The sequence below is a fragment of the Podarcis bocagei genome (assembly GCF_964188305.1).
Source record: "Podarcis bocagei genome assembly, chromosome: 4".
Lineage (NCBI taxonomy): Eukaryota > Metazoa > Chordata > Lepidosauria > Squamata > Lacertidae > Podarcis > Podarcis bocagei.
In genome coordinates this window covers 83084929-83104446 of record NC_138128.1, presented here as the reverse complement: position 1 = coordinate 83104446, position 19518 = coordinate 83084929, and the positions used below count along the sequence as shown (strand labels likewise).

The 19518-nt window shown below is 42.8% G+C and overlaps 1 protein-coding gene across 5 annotated transcripts in view; it reads left to right on the top strand.

Moving 5' to 3' along the window:
- The window catches only part of SH2D4B (SH2 domain containing 4B), an 86952-nt gene that overhangs the window by 19895 nt on the left and 47539 nt on the right, over nt 1-19518 (top strand). For 3 of the 5 annotated variants that reach the window (XM_081190945.1, XM_081190944.1, XM_081190948.1), the window contains exons 2-3: nt 8281-8440; nt 9481-9628. In XM_081190945.1, the coding sequence (XP_081047071.1) occupies nt 8281-8440; nt 9481-9628 (308 nt within the window). Of the gene's footprint in view, nt 1-7920; nt 8062-8280; nt 8441-9480; nt 9629-19518 lie in introns of those variants that run through there. The other 2 variants (XM_081190947.1, XM_081190946.1) reach the window with 2 other exon arrangements.

The window sequence follows — 19518 nt, the reverse complement described above, 5'->3', positions numbered from 1 at the left end:
CCACCTATTATTAAACCCATTATGGTGGTGTCATCTGCAAACTTAATAAACTTAATAATAATAATAAACTTAATAATATGGGGCGAGCCATAGCTGTGGATGAACTGCCAAATGCTAATACACACACCACACAAAACAAAATGGTAGAAATCAGGACTGTGCCACAGTAGGTGTTTGTCTTATATTTTTAAATTCTTCTGCATATTAACCAACCCTCCACATGAAACAAACTAGGACCTTAGGAAGACAAGTTTAGTGCAGTCCAGTTTCTGTTATACTAGTTTACTGCATCTAGGGAACTTTAGTTGTGAGGAACATGTGATAGAAACAAAGGGATTAAACAGGAAATTGTAGTCAGCAGCAAGCAGGATTTGGAAGTACCTTAATGTTACTAAGGTTCCAAGGCAATGATCCACTAAAACGATAATTTAATTAGCAATTAATCTGCCACACAATAGAGTGACTGAAGTACCTGAATATTTCGTTCGGCTGAGTGTGCTGCAACCCTTGTCTAACTAATGGTATTTCTCTGAGATTTGATATCCAATTGGGTTTGCAATGGACTTTCCACACAAAAATGAATCAATTTCAAAAGGCTGTGGAGATGGCAAACAATGGGGAATTGTCAAGGATGCCATAATTGCTAAAAACAATGATAAATGAGCCTGCATGCAATGAGCTGATTCTAGCAATATCCCATCAACTGCAGCCCCAGTTATTTTAAATGGCTTTTAATTAGCAGCATGAATGCAAATGACTTGAGGCCTCAAATGAGAAATGCAGATCTTTCTGTACCTGCCTGACTTCTGCTGGGGCTGGAGACAGATTTTCTTACATATGTTCTTAGGTTTGTTAAAAATGGATGAATATAATATTGGTATGCAGCATCTTAATTCTGGTAGCCATTATGGATGGACCCCGAAAACTGTATTACAGGTTATCACAGGGAATCCTGGATCCAGGTTCTTAGGTGCCAAGGTTTATCCAGGTGAAGGTTTATCCAGACTTGCCTTTGCTGCACTGAGGAAACCCACTCTTTACCATTGAATTGGAGCAAAACATTGATTGGGTTTTCTCTGGATTGATGTTTGCTCCAATTTATAGTTAAAGAGTGGGTTTTCTGGGGGAAAGCAGCAAGGCAAGGTCAAAACTGCTCTTACCCATGCTAGAAAGTGTGGGGCAAGGGGAAAACTGCTCTGACACCTGCTGGCAATTATGGATGAGCCCTCAGATTGCTGATCAGACAAGCAGACCTGATGGGGGTTTGGGTGTCCTGGATTTGGGATGGAAAAAGTTGGCACGTACGCTGATCTTCCCTCACAAAAGGAAGGGGGAGAGCAACATGTCAGTGGCTCAGAAGGGAAACTCTCAGATCCCTTCCATTCCAAAGCTCTCTTCCCTACCCCTTTTCTGTCACCGATGGATAGAAGTGAGTAGATCGTGATAATGAAAATTCTGAGAAAGTGTGAAAAGTACCTTCAATTAATCACAGGGGACCATAAATGGGGATGCTGACTTAGTGGGTTTTTTTGGGGGGGGTAGCACTCCCCATGAATGAGTGCAGGCAAGCATTATTGCCATGAAATTGTTTTTTATTTAGTTCAAAGTTTTGCAGGTCAGAGGGTCTTCTTCATAAAATTCTTACTGCCTGGTGTATTGTGGAAGGTTCTTCCTCTGCTTCCCCTCCCCTCTTAATCTTCTGAAACTTCTTTTTTCTTTTAGTTTTGTTGGCCTTTTGCGAGCATGAGGCTGGGAACAGCCACTCCAGACCATGGCATACATTAGACTGGCAGTGGAGTTCATTGGAGACTAATGATTCTTACAGGCCAGAGTCCTAAGCTCCGTATTGCTCTCTAAGGCCTTGTTTCCTGAGCTCATTGCTGTGAAGTTCAGCCAGAAGTGGTTTCTATTTATCTGTCATAGAAGGCACTGGAAAAGGACAAGCAAATATTATGGTTCTGGTGCTAGCGCTGCTTGTGTTTACGAGCAATAGTGAGTATACATTTTCAATGTTATATTAGTCACAGCCTCCTGCCTCCTGGAAGGCTGCCATTGTAGTCACTGGCACTGCAAAAAGAGAATGTGCTGTGTACTTACCACACGGATGCAGCCTAGAATGATATGCGTTGAGGATGTAATCCGAACAATTCTTAGGGATGCTGGTTTGCTTAGCACAGGTGAAGCCAAAGGGCCAGAGATGAGTGAACTCTCCAAAATAGCCTCAGATGGACTTGTTAACTATCTGTCCTGCCCCCCACTGCTCCACATATCAGGGGAAATAGGATATTTTCCAGTCAATTGGAGGGTACCAGGCTGCCTCCAGATGACCTATTTATTGATATTTATCTTAACTTGTTTTTAGAGAGATTCCTAGCCTGAATTTCATTATTCAGGGAACAGTGACACTCTGGGTGGAAAAGAAATGTTCCTGCTTATAAAAGTGATGCCTGTTCTTGGATCTAAAGCAAAGGAAGAAAACTGTTTCTGTTCCAGCTCTTGAGTTCGTGTTTGCTGCAGTGCTACGTTCTCAGTTAGAAAGACCTCTATTTAAGTCCCGATGTGCATGCTCTGTACGGAAGAGTGCTCTGCAGAAGGCCAGCAGTCACATGCATACAAGTGGGCAAGGGTAGATCTGCTATGAAACTAAGGAAGCTCAGACCCTCCACATGTCCATATTTTCCAGGGACAGTCCTGGATTTACAGAAAGCTGTCCCAAAGTTTGAGAGTCAGTAGCACAAATGTTGTATAGGTGTGGTGATCTGTCTTCAACAGGCCCATTGAAGAAGATAACAGTGGTTACCCAGACTTTGTTGCTGGTTGCAAAGGGGCCACCATGACAGTTTAAGCTTCAAGACCCCCAAAATGTAGGTCAGCCTGTGGCTGAGAAACATCCAACTCTGCCAGTCTAAACTTATTTCTCATGTAGGAAGCCATCGAAATTAAGGGTTTATGGCACGTCAGAGGTTTTCAACCTTTTTGAGTCTACGGCTCCCTTGCCCAACTACATCATTTCTGCGGCACCCCTGTGGGGTTCAGGAGCCCAGCTATGTCACCCCTTGCCTGCATAGATGGTAGTCCCTCACCACTTTTCAAATACCCTCCCTTGTGGGGTGTTCCCTCAGCCTCCTCTCCCCTCTTGTTGGGAGTCCTCTGGGCAACCACTGCTGGCACCCCTGGTCTCTGCCCTGCTCTCCTGCCCCAAAGAGAGGTGTCTTCACACACTACTCCACAGGGGCTTAGAAAGGACCCCCAGGCTAGCCCCAGACATACCATTCACCTGCTGAGCTTGTAGCTAGGGCTGCTGCAACAAACAGCTGTGCAAGCCTTTGGCAGGCAGAGATGCAAGAGGGCATCAGAGGATGGAGGGAAGGAAAGAGGGACAGAGGCCAGTGTTGCCTGCAGCACCCCAGACGATCATTCAAGGCACCCCAGGGTGCCACAGCACACTGGTTGAAAACCACTGGTTTGTTGATACAGTGGTACCTCAGTTTACAGACGCTTCAGGTTACAGACTCCGCTAACCCAGAAATAGTACCTTTGGGTTAAGAACTTTGCTTCAGGATGAGAACATAAATTATGTGGTGGCAGTGGGAGGCCCCATTAGCTAAACCTCAGGTTAAGAACAGTTTCAGGTTAAGAACGGACCTCCAGAACGAATTAAGTTCTTAACCCAAGGTACCACTGTAGTTGCTGTACAGTCATCTGCTATAGTAATAGGGAGTTGGAGGGACTAAAGACCTCGCTTAGCCATAAGCAATGTTTTACATAGTGTCCATTAACACAAGAGAATGAACTGCGAATTGAAGTGTTGCCTCCTACCATCCATCATTCACATCACAGTGGTGAATAATGAGAATGAAACGTCCACAAACTCTTATTTGATAGGAGCCTTGCTGTTGATGTGTGCCGATGCAAAACAGCCATTTTCCAGACGTACATCAGGATAATTTTACCTCAGCATTTGTTCATAAAACAAGTCAAGTGCAGCTCACGACAGCCTGTTTTATTTATTATTTTAAACAATTTATATACTGCTTACCTACCATCGCCTCGACTGTGTTGCTGAATTCAGGATCCTAGAGAACATGACCAAACATTAAAGTTCACCTTACTTTAAATGTAAGTGTCCCATGTTTCAGATTCCTTCCATCTTTTATTGGTGTGCATGATGCAGGGATATATGAAAGTACCTCAATTGGCTCCATCAAAAAATTTTATTCTGATTTTAAATTATTGGAATCTATTCCAACTGGGACCAAAGGGTGGGTTATAAATGTTTCTATTTTTAAAAAGTACCACATAACTTCTTTAGGCTCAATATATATCTAGCATAAATGTATGCTGTTGATTCATCCTAGTGTTGGACACTGTCTTCCAAATGTGCTAGATTTGCACAATCATGTGCCTTGTACTTCTTCAAAATTTTATTTCATGAAAGCAGCATTTGAACACACGCCAACGTTTATGTGGGTGAAAATGTATTAGGTTGTAGGCAGTTCTATTTTTTCCTAGAAAAAGAGGTGCCTGAATGCACCATAGACACCCCCCTTGTTCTCTTTTAATGGCACTAGCGCCCACCTGAGACATGCCGGAACCGAGTTCCGGCAAGTTCTGGCTGAAAAAAAGCCCTAGTTGTACTTCTCTATTGCCTGTGTACAAGCATACGCTTCAAAAACCTTTTCCGGTTTGAGGAGTGTTGTTATGCCTCCTCTTTTCATGGCTGATGGAATATTTTTGGGATTACTTTAATTATTCTAGGTCTAAATGCAACATTCTGACACAAATAAATACATCTGAATTCATTTGTTTGATGAGCAAGGTTAAAACAGTTCTGGATTTTCTGCTCATTGCATCCTTAAATCACTTGGTTCTAATATATCTAAAACCGCTCACAAGCTATTCTTCGGGATACAGGTTTGTTGTTATGACATACTGTTTCCTGTATATGAAAACATTATACTCCATGTCCATGTGGAGTTTTAAAATTGGTTTCCACAAAAAAGTGCACTGTTATCATTGTCTTTGCCCTATTGTTTCTGCCTTTAGGGAGACACATAAACAACTTTGTTTATACTTTGCTGACTTGTGAATTTCTCCCATTTTTTTGGATGTTATATTTATACTGCTTCTGCTTCTTGACACTTTACTGTATGAACCCCTCTACTTGGTTCCTGGTAGGGGTGTGTGTGAACTTCATTTACTTCCTGAATTATGAGGCAGATAGGAGTGATACGGATGAGGTTTCCACATGCCTAAGTTGGAGCATGCTGTTTAACAAGAGTCTTTGAGTCAGATAAGGGGCTCCCTAAAGCCCCAAGTTACTCTGTGAAGTCAGGTGCGCCCCCCCCCCAGCATTTTCAAAGCTATCACTGCGTTAAAATAAAATGAAATACAGTAAAAGCAAAATGAAGCTGATAGCAAAACATCCTGAACTTAAGTGGTGGAAAGATGCAGGGAATCTTTTGTCTAGGCTTTAATCACAGTTAATTATCCCTTGGCACTCGAACCACGGTAATTTGTGGAAGAGATGTTGAGCAAAATATTAAAAAGTGTTTGTTTTTCACACTGATCTGTTCTGTTTTTTCCTACCATCACCCTTTCATGTCTCTCTCCCTGGGAGAAGTGGCTATATCCCCAAAAATCCCAGGGGGAGAGCAGAAGCCCACTGTACCAACAAACTTTGTGGTAACAGGGTATTTTCTGGGTGCCAGGTAGGTGGGTAATATTTTCCCCACTTCAGAATTTCTTTGGGATCTATACTAATTACTTCAGTATCCTGGTCACCCTATGATTTCTATTGTAACCCCCCCCCCAAGTATGTTCTTGAAGAAAAATCACTGCACTTATAATTCTGAAATTTGGCAGGCTTCATCTTTTCAACAGGGCTGATCATGCCTCCATTTCTGGCAGAAAACAAGATACAGGTATCAAAAATAATAACAATTAAAGATCAAACTTCAAAGGTTTCTTGCACAAAACTCATGGAATGTGTCTGCCTATGATTTGGCAGGCTTAATCCACTCTGGAGGGGCTTGTATGCCTGCGATTTCATTCACTTCTGTGAAAAAGTGTGTGTGTGTGTGTGTGTGTGTGTGTGTGTGTGTGTGTGTGGAGTTTTAGTCTTTTTTTTTAATTCCCCATAATAAGTGAATGTGGGCGGGGAGAGTTTTGTTTTAAACAGATCTAATTTGGTCCCGAACAGGAAGACACCAAACAGCTCTCAAACTGTCTCAAGCACCCTGATCTACAAACACAAATTGATTTTTGTGGCCATTGCATGCCCCTAGTTATTGATACGGTTTCAAACAGTTATTAGACAGTGTTTCCCCATGATTCCCCTCCCTCTCACACACATTTCTTTCCCCACACCTAAACATTTTCAGTCGATCTGCTTTGGGACTTTTATCATTTTTCTCTGGCTTGACTTAAATTGAACAACTTTTTTCTTTCTCTTCACTGCCTTTTTGTATATGTATGGAAACATCCCTTCATGTTTTATTTATACAATTATATTAACTTTTTGATTTGGTAGCTGTTCTGTTTCTTCAAAGTAGGAGCTGCTATCAACTCCCCCCCACCCGCCGGCCACCCTGCTTTTTATGAGATTTCTGTTTAATTTTTCCAGACTCTGATTTTTCCTTTTTTTCATTCAGTTCTGACCATTCAGTGGCAGCTGGTGACATTTTCACTTCATAGGGCTGCAACTTTTAACCTTGCTGTTTCCATCAAAATAGAACTTGTGCCACACTTATTTAGGAACGTGTGCCATTACACATGTGCAGTGCCATTGTCTCATGATCTCTAAATTAAATAAAATCAATTAATTTCTGCACATATCTTGACAAGGAAGCAGTTTCCATTTAAGAGACCTAAGTATGTTTTTCAGACAAGATTGACTCCATAATGTTAATGACCAGAGCTGTGGGAACTTCTGGGATCATTTGAGGTTTATATTGTATATCTATATTCATTTCACATGATTCTTGCTCAGGAACTCAAAACATAATTTTAACTTCTAACCCAATTCTGTTTGATAGGTTTGGTGTGTCTTGTTCTTCCTGGGTAGCCTGGGCATATACAGTGGTGCCTCACAAGACGAAATTAATTCATTCCGCAAGTTGTTTCTTCTTGTGAGTTTTTCGTCTTGCGAAGCACGGTTTCCCATAGGAATGCATTGAAAATCAATCAAAGCGTTCCTATGGAGACCGTCCGGGGACAGAGGGGAAGCGCCGCTCTGTCCCCTCTTCTGAAGCAAGGGGCGGAGGGGAGAAGATCACTTCTCCCCGTTGCCGCCCCTTGGTTCAAAAGGGGTCCGGGGACAGCGGGGAAGGTGCGCGCCTTCCCCTCTGTCCCCTCTTTTGAAGCAAGGGGCGGAGGGGAGAAGATCGCTTCTCCCCGTTGCACCCCTTTTGGTTCAAAAGGGGTCTGGGGAGAGGGGTCTCTGTCCCCGGATATTGCGGGGCTGGCAACAGGGAGAAGTGATCTTCTCCCCGCCACCCCTTGCTTCAAAAGAGGTCCGGGGACAGCAGGGAAGACGTGCTGCGCTTCCCTGCTATCCCCGGAGCTTGCGGGGCAAGCTTGGTTTTGCAAAGCAAGCCCATAGGGAAATTCGTCTTGCGAAGCAACTCGAAAATGAAAAAACCTTTCGTCTTGCGAGTTTTTCGTCTCGCAAGGCATTCGTCTTGTGGGGCACCACTGTATCCTGTTGTAACAGACTCGGGAAAAGGTTATGGGTAGCCTCCTTCACACAGTTCTGCATTTACAGAAAGATTTCACACTTCAAAAGACTGTATTTTTTACCTCCGGTGATGTATTGTGATGTCATCTTGAGTGATCAACAGCCAGCATTATGAAGTCAGCAGTAAACTGCTTTGTTGCACAAAACCAAGTGCAATAGCAGGAAGGGAAGTTTATATGGGAGCAGGGAAAGGCAAGGAAGTGAGTAAAACAAACTGGTGAAGCTGATGGGAGTCTGCAGCTTTCTTTCTTTCTTTTTTCTTTTTTTTACCAAAAGAGAAGTGATGGCTCAGAAATTGAAGCCTGCAGCTTAGCTCCCAGGAGGTTAGTTGCTGGTCCTGATGTTCACTCAGAGTGTTGCCACAAATAAGCACAGGGTTGGTGTAACATATTAAGGTTGGCTTCACTTCTGTGAAACAGCTCAGGTGCTTAGGTCCATGATTTGTATTTTGATCCTTGTGCCGACTGTGTGTTATTGACTCTTGAGAACATCATTCCCTTGTCGTAAAGCCTTTTTGTTGTGTATTTTGACGGCTGTTGCAGGTAATGACAAACGAGTGCAGTGGCTCTGTGGGACTGATGGCGAGGTCTGGGTTTGGATTATGGGAGAAGCTCCTGGAGACAAGCCTTATGAGCAGCTTACAGAGGAACTTATTGCAGAAAGAGCCAGACAACAAGCCCAGAAGGAAGCGGAAGAATTATGGTGAGCATTTTGCAAAACCAAAGTTACTCATGTCAGTGATGTTGGATAAGGAGGCTCACATTTCTAGAACACTGTCTCCTCAAAGTATAGGACAATGCTTTCATTTCAAAACCGTTTTCAATTTTTAATCTAAAATATCAAGTAGATCCATCTTTGCTTTTGTTATAAATAACCCACTTTGGTAAGGTCAGCTATGACATTAGTGCTAAACAAAAACAAAAACCCAACCAACAAGCAAAGCCATAAAACCTAATCAATTTGCATTTAAGTTTTTAAAAAATCTTAAGAATATTATGTCTCTTGCTTTAATCAGGAATCTCTTCCAGTTTTTCCCATGATCTTTAATACCCACAAAAACCTCTATATGGATGAAGAGCTTGTAAACACACAGACCTCTGTGTTTCCATTGTTGTTGGGAATCATCAGAATCCATGGAGCTTTAGTCTTCAGTTCTGAGGTTTTGTCTCTCAGACAGTAGGGTGGTTGCTTGAAAGAATGCCAATAATTACCATTCTCAGTGAGATCTTGCTGTGAATTACAGTCTGAGATCCTGCCCCCACTCTCATCACACCACAGGCAACCTATTGGGAGTGAAATTTTATCCTTGGTTGGCAGGTATATATATGGGTATAGAGGGGAGGAAGGAATTATAAACAGTATGCAAAAGCTTATGTTGGGGAACCTCTACCCTGCAGGCCAAATTTGGACCACTAGGTCTTCCCATTGGGCCCATAGCAGATGTCATATGTGGGGCAGGCAGAGATGTGGCTGGATCCTGCAGCTGGAAAGCAGGACTAAATTCCCTGCACATCAGTTCATGAGTGTGTAATTCAATCTTGCTTGCTCTTTATCTCTGTCCATCCTGCAGGCCAATTTTGACTGCTCGGTGGGGAGGTAAAGATCTGGCCCACCAAGTCTATGTGTTTCCTAATCCCTGGTATACCTCAAAATAAACATGTGAGCTTTTAAGGAGTCACAATCCTCTTTGCTGTTTTTACTTTTTTTGTTTTACTTGCCTACCTGCTCCCTTTTTTTTAAAGGAAGCAAAAAGAAGCGGAAATCACAAAGAAGTTTCGAGATGCTATGGCGAAGGAGAAGGCTCGAATAGTGGCAGAGAAGTGGAAGATAGAGACAGAAGATCGCAAAGCAGCCAAAATGATGGAGGAGAAAATTCAGGAGGAATTAAAGGTTTGTTGACTCCCTTAACTTATGTGTTTGCATTCTGCCATTGATCTTCCTGGGATGGCAAGACTCCCTTGGACTATCACGGCATTTTCACTCATGGTGAAGGCTCTCTTTGAGATGATATGTACAAATGGAGTTGGCCCTTAGGATTTGTGGTAGCTGAAAAGAGCAGCCCTGTGTAATATTCTCCACCTCATTATCTTATTTCCCCCCAGATTTACCTGTGACACTTCCCAAAGTTTTTTGCCCCTGCCAGTAGCAGCCACCCAGTGATGGGAATCAGAGGTGACCCAATACATTTTGCTGCTGTAGTTGAGGGACAAATGTCTACCCTTCTCCATTCCATGTACAGAAGCTGACTGGACTGGCAGCTGAGGATTTCATCATTACTGGACTGGACGGTGTAATCCAGTCACTCAAGGGTAGCTGACTAGCTCCCAGCAGATGTCAAGGCAATAAACAACTATTTTACTTTTAAAAGACAACTGAAGGCAGCCCTCTTTAGGGAAGTTTTTAATGTCTAATGCTGTATTGTTTTTAATATTCAGTTGGAAGCCGCCCAGAGTGGCTGGGGAAACCCAGCCAGATGGGCGGGGTATAAATAATAAATTATTATTATTATATAGGTGGACACAGACAGTTCATGTGGCATGTTCTTCAACCTCTCGCTACCATTCTTCATTTGCTGCTTGAGGCAGCTGCCTCACTCTATCTAATAGGATGTATTGACTAAATGTTCCAGGAAATGGGAGACCTGCATCAAACATCACATCTAGTTTCATGCACAGGATATATACGAAATTGAAAATTAACACACGTTAAGGACTGATGTCACATGGCAGAAGTGCAGATTTGATAGGAGAACTGGCACCGGGGAAGAGAGCACTGAAATATTTTTCTTTTGGTCTATTTCTGAGCAAGACCACCTACACTGAGTTGTTTTTCTACATGTGTGTGTATGGGGGGGGGGAGAAATATTGGCGTCATTTGAAAACTATTGAAAACCATTGGTAACATGAACCCCAACCTACAAATTCCAGATTTGTAAGATCCTAAAAAGTTCTTATTATAGGAACCAATTCCTAGGGACCGAGATCCCTTCTCCCCCTCCAATAAGATATTTGAGGGGGTGGGGCCCCCCAAAGTTGAAGCTGTTTGTGCTCCATGTCTTGTATTTTATTCAATTCCAACTGAACCTGGAGTGTGTGAAAAAAAATGTACTTGTGTGCATTTTCTAGTTGGCTCCACAGGAATGCATTTCACATAATAATAATAATAATAATAATAATAATAATAATAATAATAATACCCCACCCATCTGGCTGAGTTTCCCCAGCCACTCTGAGAGGCTGTATTTAGTGTGTTTTCTATAGCTTCTTTTGAAAGATTTGGATTTGAGCTCTTCTTTACTGCAGCAAAGCTGTGGACTTTGTAGGCAGAAGGCGGGGATCTTGGCGCAGGGATGGGAGGAAGTGGCTGCAAGTATAATGTGGGAAATGGAAGAGCCACCAGGTTGGATCTGGGTCCTGGAGACTTCCCTTGGAACTTTTTAATCTGCCACTCAACCAGAAGATGAAGCAGGCATTGCTCCTGCTCCTTTCCCCTTTGATGTGATTCTCTTCCTCCACCCTGCCTGTGGTTTGACATAACCAGAGCCCTGTTTGCTATAGCTTGCAGAGATGAGATGTGGATGAAAAAAACCGGGGAGCAGGAACACATGCAGGAGAAGCCGCAAGTGCCTTATCTCCCAATTAAGTTAGAGATTTAGAGGTCCAAGGTTGCAACCTAGCAACCCTAGTAGAAGATGGAAGCCGTTTTTCTCCTGTTTCCTACAAATAAAAAACTGGAGTCTGGTTGGTGGAAGACACACGCAGAACAATAGTTTCTTTATCTGTTCCCTTGTGCACAACTCTTTTTTTTGGCAGATTCACAATTAGTCTTCCTGTGCTTCATGAAATGAGGTGCTCTGCAACTTTTTTTTTCTTTTGTAAGGGAGCAAATAGCAGCGTTTCCCCCCCATATGAGTGGCTTTGTTAAGACTGTACTCCAGATTTAATGAGCAGTTATAATACACCTCTGCCCCCTAAAGTGCAAAAGCCTCTTGACCTTGGATGACCCACCTGCCCTCAAAAACAGCTGCTCAGCCTGTGTGCTAGAATCAAACGGCACTTTCCACAAGCACAGTGGGTGGAAATGTTTCATACGTAGCGATCCATACAGATAAGCTGTAAGAGGTTCAGCAGAAAACCTCACAACAGCTTCCTTGGCTACTAAAGTGGATGGGTCAAATGCCACCTCCACTAACATTAGTATAGCTTCTGAATCAAGGGAGTTACCCCTCCTCTCTGGGGGTCATTAGTCTTGCTGGTATTTTGCAACCCCCAGTTTCAAATGTCCATGTGAAGACATTGGGCATTTGGCTTCTTGTTTGTTTGGCTTCTTCTATACATGATTCAGACAAAAAACTATAGCAGAATTTGTAAAAAATTAAAAATAAAATTTGGTGGGATTAAATTTTTGTTGTTGTTGTTCTCTAGGATTTCCACTCCCTGCCCCCCTCTCCCCCTTTAGAAGGAGTTGACCAGAGTACAAATGATTGAGGTCAGGTCTGGTTACTTTACGAAATGGTGGATTTGCCCTTTGAGATGATGCTGGTACAAAGTGCCAATTTTTAAAGATAATCTATTCACTGCCCTTTGTGCAAACCACCGGGTGGTTTGCAACAAGCAAACAGGTTCTTAAAAATTTGTAAAATAATGCAACTCTTAAAACAAATCACAAACTCCCCCTCCAAAAAAAAAAAAGAAAAAGGAAAAGGAAAAAAATTAATAGCAGCAGCAGTCAGGTCTCTCCTTCAAATGCCAAGAAGGATGCAGCTAGTCACCTAAAATTTTAAAGAAATGAGTTCAGATATACCTTAGTAGGGGGGAAGTTCCACATACAAGGAGCCACCATGATAGGTGTTCTGGGTACTCCAGAACAACCACAGTTTGTTTGTTCACTTTTTACAGGAATCTACTTGGTGTGACCATCAAACTGTTGTTCTCCTGTGTTTTCCCATGCTTCCTCTGTCTATTTTGAGAGCTTACAAAAGGTGATGTTGTGGAAAGAGCGGTGTAGGGTCTGCAAATGTAGACATTTCCATCTTTTTAAAGAGTCATGGTTTTGATGTGTGCAGTGACATTTTGAGTATATGAGCATATTGCCACGTATGCACACATCTTCACTATTACCTTATTAGCAGTGTTTATTTTTTAAAAAACTTTTAATTTGTGACAAAAAATGCTTTTTTGCCTTTTGAAAAAGTAAAATAAAATCCTGCAATAGCACTTAAATAAGAAAATGTTTAGTACACATATAAACTTTGATTTAAAAAAGAATGTGTGCTCCGAAATAATATGTTTGGGTGTGTTGTTGTTAGAATTTATATACCATCCTATACCCAATTGTCTGTCTCATGTCCACATGACTATAGCATGGCTACTAGGGTTGGATAGAACTTGGCTGGATGTGCAGACACAAAAATTGCTATACCTCCTGACACTTGCAATTCCACAGACACTAGTCTGGAAGCACCCCCAGATCTTTCTTCCCTCTACAGGAGACATTTCCAAAGTCTGCTTCAGTCGGTTTAATCTGGCCCCTGTAGCAGTTTATTTCATGGGTTAAAATCCTAAAAAACAACTTCAACTCTAAAGAAAGCTCAATAACCTTGGTTGGCCATATGGTCGGCCCTCACAGCCCTTCACTTCTTCAAATCTGGCCCTCTTAAAAAAGTTTGGACACCACTGCTCTACAGGAACAAATGCTATTACAAGGATGCACATGGCTGCTTCAGTTAAAAATCTGTTCATGCTTGAAGAAATGAAGAAACGAAACTTTAATGAATGGTTCAGCAGGGGTGGAATAGTTGCAGACCAGTTAGCATGCTCATTTTACAATGCTCAAAATATTTAATACACCATTAATATATATATTTTTCCTGGAAAAATGACCGGGGCAATATCTGAAACAATCTTCATAAGAGAGAGAACAAAAACCATGAACTCCATTAAAGTTTCATCATCTGGAAGCGTTTTGATTTGGGAAATGAAAGTGTGCTGTCCATTGTGAGAAGGTGTCTAACCATTAATCACACAGTATTATCAGACCCCTCTCTCAAAAAAATCACTTTTATTCCTTCTGCTATATATCAAGATCCCAAAGTTGGCCAGACGAGAACAATTATATCTTCACTTACCAAAGTGAATAGGGAATCCTTCTTCCTCTTGACAATATTGTAATAATGATGGCTGGAAGAGGAGTCTATGAATGGACTCTACTGGAAAGCAAGAGATGATGTAATAATTCACTTTTGGGATGTCTCAGGATAGTTCTGGGTCATTTGCACACCCTGTTGTGGTAACCGAGTGATGGAAATTCATATGTGAACCAACCCGTAGAATTTTGGGTGTGAATTTGGAGTGTGCTGTTTGTGGCAAAACATCAACAAACACCAATGGATTGTGTGATGTTACCATATATGAGAGAGTGCTGGAGGGGAAATAGTTAAATAGGCTGCACAGACAGGACCCAGGGGGGTGGAGTCAGTGGGTCTATAAAGGAGTTCTGGGAGGAGTTCTGGGGGGTTAGTTCGTTGGGAGTTGTGGGTGGGTGGGTTTGAGTGGGTTGGCTGGTTGGGAAAGGCAGTTGGTAATAGAGAGACAGGGCAGTTGGTCCCTGAGCAGGGACGCGGACTTATAAAAAATATTGGGGGGGCCCGGGAAAGCTCATGAATAATAAATAAGCTCATGAATATGCAAATAAAGTGGCGCCTCCTCCTCGTGAGCGAATAGGGGAGAGCGTGCTGCGCCTATTAATCAGCTCCGAAGGAAATTGGGTGGAGCTTTTGCTCGGGAGGGAGGGCAGGAGGCATGCAGCTCGACCCTGTGCATTTTGGGCTAGGGGAGGGGCGGCGATGGCGCTCTGCTGGAGGGGCGCCCGAGATTATTGGGGGGGCGGAGCCCCCCCAAACGAATTTTTGAGGGGGCTCGGGCCCCCTCAAGCCCCATGGAGTCGGCCCCTATGTCCCTGAGTGTGGGGTGGTATCAGAGATAGAGAGAGGAACATAAGACTAAGAAAGTAAGGAGGAACACTGTTTGGAATGCTGTAATAGTTTTGTTTTAAGTCTGAAATAAAATACACTCTTCTTTGTGAATTGAAAAGCTGACTGAGACTGAAGTGATTTTACCAGGGAGGACCTGGTTGGTGGCAGCAGATTAGTGGTGTATGGGTCAATAGTCCGTGAGACGACCGGGGGCTCTGTACGAACGCCACAGATTGCATGTTCAATGTTTCTCTGTTATACGTACTAGCTTTCATAGACAGAAATGAAGGAACTGGCACAGACAATTTAATATGGTATTTTGCTACCCTAAGCTGAATTCCAGTGTGTCTCAGGGTGGTAAAATGTTCCATAAGAAATTCATGCATGTTTTGTCAGAGAAAAAGCACTTATCTCTTTCCATGGGCCCCTACATTTTTTTGCTTGAAAAAACTACATGGGACATTTTTACCCCAGTGTATTAACTGATACCCCTCAAAAAGCATGCCAATTGCAAAAATCAACAGAGTTCATTAACTATTTTTTGCCTCAGCACTTTTTGTTTATAGAAGGAAAACTGTAAATCGTAGGTGGCTGAAGTGTGGGGATATTGTTTACTACTATGCAGGTGACACTATTCTAGAAGGACTATACTGTAAGTCTACTTCTGTGCAAATTCTGTAATGAAAAGTGAACCTGGGGTTGATTTCAACCCTGGTTTTGGTAGGAAGGCTAGAGGAGGAACAGGAAATTACTTCTTATAGCATCAGAACTGAGCTGTGCATTATAAAGGACAACTTTTTTATTATTATGCACATATCTCCTTTGACTTTAATTAAAACTCTCTCCATGCTTGAAGAAGGCAAACAGTTTTCTTACTAGGAAATAATTCTCTTCCAGCCCTCTCAGGGCTCCACTGTAGTTTTTGCTGGTATGCCGTTACTTGATTAACATAACAAATATAAGAGGATCCTGTAGAGAGGCATCTATTATGTGACAGGTCCCATTACCATATGCGGTAGATGACATCTGTTTTATGACTGTAAAATGGGCATAACGTTCACACTCTATGAGTAACAATGTCTCAATGGAACCTCAGTAATGAAAAAGTTCGGCTAACATAAATGTATGGTTTCCAGCTCCAGTGCCATGGAAAAGTCCACACCATTGTTCTCTTTCAGACTTGTGTAGAATAGAAATGTCTGCCAGGGGCCATGCCACATTTTTAAAGGAATTTTTAGAGCAGTGATTTCTAAACTGTATTCAGGGCACACTAGTTAGGGGAACTGAACATTTTCAAAATGAAACTGCCATGTTGACTACAAGGGTGGACTTAGGTATTATGGCACCCTGTGCAAGGCCACAATTTGGTGCCCCACTCAGCCCTCACGCTACCTTCCCAAAGGTGGGTAAAGAGGCAAATGGCTTTGGGAAGGATGCATGAGGGCTCCGGCAGGATCCTAGCACACTCCTACTTCCTTCTCAAAGCTGGGAAAGTGCTAATGAGGGTTTGGGAGGGGAGGACTATAGGACCCTGTCAGAGCCTCACACCTTCCCAAAGTCCAGCGCCTTGCTTACCTGGCTTTGAAACAGCAAGTTCTTGGCTCAGTGTCTAAATCTGCCCCTGTTGAGTACATCTGCCACTATATCTACAACTAATGCAGAATGCGGCAGCTAGACTGGTGACTGGGGGCGGCCTCCGAGACCACATAACACCGGTCTTGAAAGACCTACATTGGCTCCCAGTATGTTTCCGAGCACAATTCCAAGTATTGGTGTTGACCTGTAAAGCCCTAAATGGCCTCGGTCCAGTATACCTGAAGGAGCGTCTCCACCCCCACCGTTCTGCCCGGACGCTGAGGTCCAGCGCTAAGGGCCTTCTGGTGGTTCCCTCATTGTGAGAAGCAAAGCTACAGGGAACCAGGCAGAGGGCCTTCTTGGTAGTGGCGCCCGCCCTGTGGAATGCCCTCCCATCGGATGTCAAAGCCATAAACAACTACCTGACATTCAGAAGACATCTTAAGGCTCAGGGAAGTTTTTGTTTTTGTTTTTTTTAATTAATATTTTATTAAGTTTTATCAATAAAGAAATTCAGAAAATACAAAAACAGAAAAATACAGTTACAAAATACGAAAGTACAAACATTAAACACAAAAAAGAAGAGAAAAAAGAAAAAAGAAAAAGAAACACATAGAAAAAAAACAAAACTCCCTCTTTTTAAATTTCTCATCTTTAGTTAACTTATTTTTCTGACTTCCTCACGCCTCCCTTTTTTGTATCCCTTTTTTTAAAAAAAAAATGGTTCAGCAAATTCATATCCCTGTTCAGGGAAGTTTTTAATGTGTGATATTTTAGTGTATTTTTGGTCTCTGTGGAAGCCGCCCAGAGTGGCTGGGGAAATCCAGCCAGATGGGCGGGGTACAAATAAATTATTATTATTATTATTATTATTATTATTATTATTATTATTATTATTATTATTATCATCTGTAGGAGCAGATAAGCCACATGCAGCAACCAATGTCCCATGTTAGGGGAGGGGAGGGACATAACCTTTAGGAAGGATGTTCTGTAGGCTTTCTTATGCAACCTGTTCTATGGCTGTTGCCCAGAAAGTGGAGGTTGTCTCTAGACCATGACTGACTGGAAGGCTGAAGGCAATGAACTGGGCTATCCCAAAATTGTGAGAAGGACGTCTATCTATTATTCCTAGAGATGATAAAGAAGCTAACTAAGTTTTGCATTGTGTCGAGTATGCCTCAAATATTTTTTTCCCTGGGCATTAAAAGGTTGAGGAACAACTACTTTAAAAGGAGAGACCCTCTTAGGGTTTGGCCTGGAAACTCTGCAGGGTCTTGTTAACTTTCATGGGTCTCATCAGGCACCAACATCCTCTGTAAAACAAGTTGCTGAGTTCCCAGCTGATATAAACGGCAAGTACGAAATTTCATGAGACCTACTTAACTGAAGCTGAACGAGATGTCGCCCTTATAACGGTATTCAGACCACCTGGAAAAACACTTTGATTACCCCCCAAAGGTACAAAGTTGCACTCTTTCCAATTTTATATTCCTTGAATATCATAATTGCCTATAATTAGCAAATTGCTTACTTTATTCCAGTCATTTTTGAAATGTCATTGGGCAGAAACCATCTAGAGAAACCATCCTTGTGAAGCCTAAGACACCTGTCTTTGTTTATTTTCTTCCCCTCTCCTTACTAATAGAAAGTGCCAACTCTCCTTAACTGTATTCTTAAATAAATAAAAATGCTTGTCTCTGAGCAGTGAAGCAACCTGAGCGCTTGCTGGTATTTTAAAGGTCAGGAAGAAACAGTGTAGCATCTTCTTTTGAAAGATCTTTGAATGTTGACAGTGCTAAAACTCCCACTACGCACCCAGCATCTCTCAAGGTGCAACAGTGCTGAGAACCAAGCTGTTAAGAAACAAAAAGGCAACACTCTTCATAGAAACAAAGCGATTTCTTAAGTCTCCTGCGCAGCCTCTTGTATTTCTCTGCTGTCAACAGCTCATCTGGTTTGTGTGTGGATACAGCAATTAGTGGGAACTTTTATGACAAACTGGGTAAAGAGTTAGGGCACACTCCTGACATTACATTTGCACAGATATAAATGTAGCTCATTTATTTGTCCTTGTTTGAAGCAAGGCCCTGTGTCTGTCTTGTCTTTACTCAATGGACTGCCCCCATCTTATGCAATGGGACTTACCGTATATACTCGTGTATAAGCCGACTTTTTCAGCACATTTTTTTATGCTGAAAAAGCCCCCCTCGGCTTGTACTCGAGTGAGGGTCCCACCCCTTTCGGGCTGCTTGTTCTTCCTCCACCGCTGCCGCCACCAGCTTCTCGGCAGCACCCTAGGTAGGCAGGGGGATGGGCTGGGGGGGAGAGAGAAGCCCCCTCTGCCATGTGCGCATGTGTGCACACACTCCAGCCCACCAGGAGGTTTGTGGTGTGGTGAACCGGCTTATACTCGAGTCAATAAATTTTCCCGGTTTTTTTGTGGTAAAATTAGGTGCCTTGGCTTATATTCGGATCGGATTATACTCAAGTATATACGGTAATTTCCAAACAATAGGATTGTTTTCTCTCCAGAAAGTCTTGGGCAATTAGAAGAAGAAGAAGAGTTTGGATTTGATATCCCGCTTTATCACTACCCGAAGGAGTCTCAAAGCGGCTAACATTCTCCTTTCCCTTCCTCCCCCACAACAAACACTCTGTGAGGTGAGTGGGGCTGAGAGACTTCAGAGAAGTGTGACTAGCCCAAGATCACCCAGCAGCTGCATGTGGAGGAGCGGAGACGCGAACCCGGTTCCCCAGATTACGAATCTACCATTCTTAACCACTACACCACACTGGCTCTATTAGAGAAGTGAGAGGCTGCATACTTCCTTTCCAGTATTTATTTCTTTGCTCTTTGTTCTCATTTCCCCCCGCTTGGACTACTGCAATGCGCTCTACATGGGCTACCTTTGAAGGTGACTGGGAAACTGCAATTAATCCAGAATGCGGCAGCTAGACTGGTGACTGGGAGTGGCCGCTGGGACCACATAACACCAGTCCTGAGAGATCTGCATTGGCTCCCAGTACGTTTCCGAGCACAATTCAAAGTGTTGGTGCTGACCTTTAAAGCCCTAAACGGCCTCGGTCCTGCATACCTTAAGGAGCGTCTCCACCCCATTGTCCAGCCCAGACACTGAGGTCCAGTGCCGAGCGCCTTCTGGCGGTTCCCTCATTGCGAGAAGTGAGGCTACAGGGAACCAGACAGAGGGCCTTCTCGGTAGTGGCGCCC